The sequence below is a fragment of the Cebus imitator genome, unplaced genomic scaffold (genome assembly GCF_001604975.1).
Source record: "Cebus imitator isolate Cc_AM_T3 unplaced genomic scaffold, Cebus_imitator-1.0 Scaffold210, whole genome shotgun sequence".
Lineage (NCBI taxonomy): Eukaryota > Metazoa > Chordata > Mammalia > Primates > Cebidae > Cebus > Cebus imitator.
This window is the reverse complement of record NW_016107525.1, coordinates 1,787,364-1,794,622: the sequence shown is the minus strand read 5'-3', so window position 1 is coordinate 1,794,622 and position 7,259 is coordinate 1,787,364. Positions and strand designations below refer to the sequence as shown.

Genomic DNA, 7,259 nt, shown 5'->3' with positions numbered 1-7,259 from the left:
CAATGGCGCGATCTCGGCTCACTGCAACCTCCGTCTCCTGGGTTCAGGCAATTCGCCTGCCTCAGCCTCCCGAGTAGCTGGGACTACAGGCGTGCGCCACCATGCCCAGCTAATTTTTGTATTTTTAGTAGAGGCGGGGTTTCACCATGTTGACCAGGATGGTCTTGATCTCTTGACCTCGTGATCCACCCATCTCGGCCTCCCAAAGTGCTGGGATTATAGGCGTGAGCCACCGCGCCCGGCCACGCGATCTGATGTTTTCTACCTTACTTACAAAAATATATGAGGCCTTTTTCTGGTGTTTATGCCTATGTGCTTTCATTTAGCAAACATTTTCTAACAAACATGTTCTGTGTGGTTACATATTGCATAGTTCTGCCTAATTTAGAGATCTTCAAGACTCACTAACCAATGTAATAACTCTAGCAAGTTATTTTGGGCTAAATTGTATCTTCCACAAAATTCATATGTTGAAGTTCTAACCACCCAGTGTTTCAGAATGGGACTATATTTGAACATAGGGACTTTAAGGAAGTAATTAAGTTAAAATGATGAGGGTGGGTCCTAGTCCAATATGTCTGATGTAAGAAGAAGAAATTAGGAAACAGAGGAACGACTATGAAGAGACCTCAGAAGAAACCAAACCCACCAAGACCCTGATCTAGGACTCCTAGCCTTCAGAGTTGTGAGAAAATAAGTTTCTGTTGTTTAAGCCACCTAACCTGTGGTATTTTACCATGGCAGCCCTAACAAACTATACACAAGTGTTTGTGAATTACTAATGTATTTATAGAAGTGATGGTGATGGTTTCATTCAATCTTAACACCTATTGATTGCCTTTGAAAGGTATTGTTGGGTCATGTTCCTTAACAAAAAGCTACAGCTTTACAAAGAGTGCCAGAGAACAGTATGAAAAACTCTCCACCATGCACAACAACATGCTGAAACTCTATGAGAATCTTGGAGAATACTTCATTTTTGACTCAAAGACAGTGAGCATAGAAGAGTTCTTTGGTGATCTCAACAACTTCCGAACTTTGTTTTTGGTGAGTAAATACAGCTGAAAGCATTGCAAGGCCTGTTGCTTACATTTCTGAATGTCTTCCTTCTATTGTCATTTTATGTTCCTATTGACTATATTGATTTCATATGACAGTTTTTTAACAAGAATTGGCAAATATTTTATACCTGTGACATGGCTAAAAATTAAGTTATAAGTCATGGCTGGCTTAACATAATGGGGACCTAAATGAATTATCTTCAATGTTAGGTATACATGGGAAATATTTTACTGAAATTTGATAGAAAGTGAATGAATTGATACTTAAATAATCTCAATGTTTATATAGCATAATATTATAATTTTACATAGCTTAAAAATTACTATCTAGAATCGTTCACATAATAAATTCAAATGCTATGATTTACAAACAAGTTTCTTTCACAGCCTAAATGAGAAACTGATTTTGAATTGGACTGTGTAAATGATCTTGACGATCTTAAGTTTCTTTCACAATGTGGGCTCTTGTTTTAAACTGGAACTCTTGAGGATTACAGGAAATATTAGCATTAATTGGGGGTGGGCAATTAGGCTACAAGTTATGATGCTAAAAGGAATCAAAGGCTTTGCTATATAAATGCTGTGGAAATACACCTCCTTTGCATCCAACAGAGAAGTAGCAGGAAGATTACTCCGTAATAGTAACAGAAAGATATGCACAATGGTTGATATCAAACAGATATATATATATATAGTTTTTTGAGTTTATATATATATATCTTTATATATGTATATCTGTATATATATTTTATATATATATCTTCTTTTAATATATATATCTTTACCTGTTTGAGATATATATATGTATATATACACATATATATATGTATATATATATATACACACATATATATATATGTGTGTATATATATATATATACACACATATATATATATGTGTGTATATATATATATATTGTTTTCATCCATAATAATCCTTTTGCATATTTAGTATTGCAATAGATTTTTTTTTTTTTGAGACAGAGTCTGGCTCTGTTGCCCAGGCTGGAGTGCAGTGGTTCAATCTCAGCTCACTGCAACCTCTGCATCCTAGATTCAAGTGATTCTCCCACCTCAGCCTCCCGAGTAGCTGGGATTACAGGTGCATGCCACCACGCCTGGCTAATTTTTATATTTTTAGTAGAGGCAGGGTTTCACCATGTTGGCCAGGCTGGTGTCAAACTCCTGACCTCAAATGATCCACCTGCCTCAGCCTCCCAAAGTGCTGGGATTATAGGCGTGAGCCATCACGCCCAGCTTATATATTAGAAAGAAGGACCACTAGTAATAATCCCCAGCAGGAATGTCAGTTGGCAAACAGAGTCATTGCAGTGTGAGGTATGTTTCTATTCCCAAAACAGTACTTTCTTTGTCAATGCTGTTTTCCGGTGAAATCATTTGATTTTGGTGTGACTTCATCTGTGAGATATGAATATGCTTGTGGAAATCAAATTGGTTTCATCTCCTAACCCAGGGCCTATAACCCAGAGCACACCCCAACAGTGAAACAAGCAGCTTTGGTCACAGAAGTTAAACCACAAACTTCCAGAAATATGATCGTATGTCTTCTTTTTTTGCTGGAAATATTAGTTGATTTTGGTCTTTGACGTTTCATAGGGACACATACTTTTTGGCTAACCCATAATTAGTAGAATGTGTTCTACTGGCAATGATAACAGGGGTAAGAGAAAGTGGTCAAATCATTTTCAAAACTAAAAAGCTGATTATATGCTATGAACACTTAAGCGCACAGGTTATATCTACAGTACTTGGATTATTTTCAAAAAGGAAAAAAATGTGCATTGAAAAGGAATGAGGACCACAAAATATACTTTAGTTGACATACTGAAATAAATCCAATAATTTTTTTGTAACAATGTCTGTGGGTGAGTGGATATATAAGAATATATATGTGGGCCAGGCGCGGTGTCTCACGCCTGTAATCCCAGCACTTTGGAAGGCCAAGTCGGGTGGATCACGAGGTCAGGAGTTCAAGACCACCCTGGCCATCATGGTGAAACCCTGCATCTACTAAAAATACAAAAATTAGCCAGGCATGGTGGCGCGTGCCTGTAATCTCAGCTACTCAAGAGGCTGAGGCAGGGAATTGCTTGAACCAGGGAGGTGGAGGTTGCAGTGAGCTGAGATCATGCCACTGCACTCCAGCCTGGGCAACAGAGCAAGACTCTCTCTCAAAAAAAAAAAAAAAAAAGGTAATATAAATGTGGCTGGGTGTGGTGGCTCACATCTGTAATCCCAGCCCTTTGGGAGGCCAAGGAGGGCGGATCACCTCAGGTCGGGAGTTTGAGACCACCCTGGCCAACAGGATGAAACACTGTCTTTACTAAAAATACAAAAATTAGCTAGGCGTGGTGGCAGGCACCTGTAATCCCAGCTACTCAGAAGACTGAGACAGGAGAATTGCTTGAACCTGAGCAGCAGAGGTTGCAGTGAGCCATTGGAGACAAAGTAAGACTGTATCTCAAATAAATAAAAATAAAAGAATATATATGTAAACTATATAAAAATAAATATTAATATTGTTGATCTCCATTTAGATCCTAAAACACTGTCTGTCATATTATATGCTCCCTTACCTCCCTAATCCACAGACACACAATAGTAGATGGGGTACTTCCCCCATGTTGCAGCATTCTTTTAATGATAATTCCAGTGTTACAGCCTATGTGCACTCATATTAGCCAGCTGCCTAGAAGGCTAGGAACTCTACTTATATCACTTCTCAATCATAATTTGTTTTTTAAAAATGTAACAATATTATTGTTTAGGAGACCTGATTTTTTTGTCCTGGTCCTGCCACTACAAAGCTGTGTGACTTCGAGTAAGTCATTTATCCTTTCTAGCTATCCATTTCTGTCTGTCTGTCTTTTGTCAGAAGAAAGAGTTAGAGGATTGATCTCTAAGAACTCTATTCCTTGTTAGTCTGAGTCACCGTCAGAATTTCAGAGATGGCAGTCATATATATTACATACATATGTAGGATATGTTTTATGTCTTTCTGCTGACTTCACGTGTAGCTTGAGTACAAAGTAAGAATTTGTCACATATTGTTACTGATTATAAATAATTTGATATTCTTGGTCAGGTGTGGTGGTTCACACCTGTAATCCCAGCACTTTGGGAGGCCAAGGTGGGCGTATCACCTGAAGTCGGGAGTTCAAAACCAGCCTGACCAACATGGAGAAACTCTGTCTCTACTAAAAATACACAATTAGCCGGGCATAGTGGCACATGCTTGTAATCTCAGCTACTCGGGAGGTTTAGGCAGGAGAATCGTTTGAACCTGGGAGGCAGAGGTTGCAGTGAGCCAAGATCGTGCCATTGCACTCCAACCTTGGCGACAAGAGCGAAAGTCTGTCTCAAGAAAACAAAACAAAACAAAAATAATAATTCTATATTCTTGTGTCCAGTTTCATGTCCATTTAAGTTAATTTCCTGAGACCCTGTTAAGATTTACTTTCAAAACAAATATTCAGATCATAAAATATGTCAACCAATCTGAAACACTTACCTAATGCACTCCTGGCCAGCCATTGACATCTTTGCCTTATATAACAGTCCTGCTACCACTTCTATCTGCAAATCTTTATCAACTTGCTGCCATGACAATTAGGTGTGCAACATATTAGCTGTTTTGAACATGGGTGGGTCATATAACCTCTCTGGGCATTTGTTTCCTTGTCTATAAAAGACAGAAAATAATTTAAGTCATGACTTCCTTACTATGTGAAAAAACCTTGAAACCTATGCTATGCAGATTAAAGTATTATTAACCATTTTCTGACCATCCTTTCCATTAATTATTGAGAGCCAACTTCATTTTGGTAATGCTCCGGTTCACAGATAAAAGGAAGAGAATGGTTTCTCTCTATCATGAGTGGAGACAGGCAAACAAATGCAATATAATTTGATAAGTGCTGCCACAGAAATATGTTAAAGTGTGATAATAATATAAAGGAGGAACTGCCTGACTCTGCCTGTGTTGGCCAGAGAGGCCTTCATAGAAAAAGTGACATTTGAGCAGAGTCTTGAAAACTCCATAGGCATTTGACAAGCGGACTTTGACAAGCAGGTTTAAGGTTTTTATACCTGACCTTTAAGTCGAAGATTCCTAAATCAACATCACCAACTTCAGTCAATCATTTGTGCTCACCATGTTCCTGTTTCATAGTGAACTTAAAGTGATTTCACTCTCCCAGGGGAGGGAAAAACCTTGAAAGAAAGGCAAAAATTGTAATCGCCAGAAGTTCCCATTTTCTTAGTGCTTTGTGTGTTTGGCCTCAGGGTTCTTAGCACTAAAAGCATATTGGACTATAGATGGAAGCAATAAAATACCAGTAGTGCTGAGAAGAAAATAAGAATTCTGATTCATGTGCTACCAAAAATTACTTCCAAATGAGCTCAGAGTTTCATCTTGGGAGATCTATTTGGCATGTGTAGCATAAACAAAATGCATATACCAAAAAATCTTCCTCAGATAGAGAGATCCTCTAAAATAGGGGGCAAACAGAAATAAACAAAAGATGTTGACATTATAGATTAAGGCCTTTTTCAAAGTAATCAATTCAGATGAATGAAAGTAGAATTGGGTAATGTCTATGGAATACTTCTCTATTAGTTAATATTCATATTCTATATTACTCACCTAATGAGGATATTAAAGGTATTCCAGATGAATGTTCAATATATTGGTGTTAGGATGTATGTAATTACAAACATTTCTAAATTCAGAATTAAGACTCTCTGGTTAATTTCTCAGAGATTTCATAAGAGTTTAAAGAGCAGCGTACAATATAGACAAATTCATAGGCGCTAGATTTAAGTTGAATATTTTGTGGAAGAAAGTCAAATTCCATGATAGACAATGGAGACTCAGGAGGGTTTCGGGGTGGGAGGGGCGTGGATAATGAGAAAAATTACTTAATGGGTAGGATATATGTTATTCGGGGGATAGATACCCTGAAAGCTGACTTGACCACTGTGCAGTCCATGCATATAACAGAATTATACTTGTACCCCGTAAGTATAAATTAAAAAATCCAATTCCATATTTATGCAATGTCTAAACATCATTTTTGCTTATTCTCCTTTATGTGCTTCAGTCATTCTGCTAGTTCAAATAGTTGACTGCACAAATAGTCTTTTTTTTCTTTTGAGATATTTTGAATGGAATGTTCAAAATCACTGAACCGTATATGTTTCACCACCATGCAGTATCTTGCTTAGGCATAACAATTAATTTCAGCTGTTGGGAAAGTGTTCAAGGCAAGTATTATACTTCAATAACTTTCATAGCTCCAAATAAATTATAGAAAATTCTTCTTTGCTGTTTTAAATCTGTCAGTTTCCTACTGCTTCTGTGTGTTTTTGTTTTGTTTTTTTAAAAGAACAATATGTTGCCCAGGCACTCAATAAATATTTGTTGTGTGTGTCCTCATTCTGTACCTCATATACTAGAAATATAGGAATAAGGCTTTGCAGAATTATTAGATTCATTGACATAACTTGAAAATGTTACCATTGCTATTAATCATGCTAGTAGATTTCTCCTCAACAAAATCAGTATGTGCTACTCTTCATTTGATAAACTTTGGAACAGCTCCTAGATGAGCATTGAAATTGCTAAGTGTTAAGATGCTAAATGATACCAAGTAATCATAGTGTTTTATGCCATTATTCAGTCTTAAGTGCTTCTACTTTCCAGATTGATTGATTGATTGAGACAGGGTCTTAACTCTGTTTCCCAGGTTGGAGTGCAGTGGTGTGGTCATAACTCATTGTATTCTCAAACTCCTGGACTCAAGTGATCCTCCCACCTCAGCCTCCTGAGTAACTAGGACTACAGGCGTGCACCACTATGCTTGACTAAATTTTTAATTTTTAGTAGAGATGAGGTCTCACTATGTTGCCCAGGCTGATTTTGTATTTCTGGCCTCAAGCATTCCTCCTGCCTCAACCTCCCAAAAATGCTGGGATTCCATGCATGAGCCACTGTGCCCAATCCTAGATAACTTTTGAATCCATCCATTTCTCTCCAAGCCCATTGATGCTATTTGAGTTCCTGGCTTTAACCATTTCTTGGCTGGACTCTAATAATGACCTTCTGACTGGTGTCTGTGTCTTCTTCTCTTACTCATTTTTATTTCCTAATCCATTGGCCCCATTTTAGTCAGAATAA

The 7,259-nt window shown here is 37.6% G+C and overlaps 1 protein-coding gene across 9 annotated transcripts in view; it reads left to right on the top strand.

Annotated features, from left to right (window-relative positions):
- Nucleotides 1-7,259, top strand: part of DIAPH2 (diaphanous related formin 2) — a 914,924-nt gene that overhangs the window by 664,725 nt on the left and 242,940 nt on the right. For all 9 annotated transcript variants that reach the window (XM_017548566.2, XM_017548564.2, XM_037745740.1 and 6 more), the window contains one exon: nt 883-1,047. In XM_017548566.2, coding sequence (XP_017404055.1) covers nt 883-1,047 — 165 coding nt within the window. The remainder of the gene's footprint in view (nt 1-882; nt 1,048-7,259) is intronic.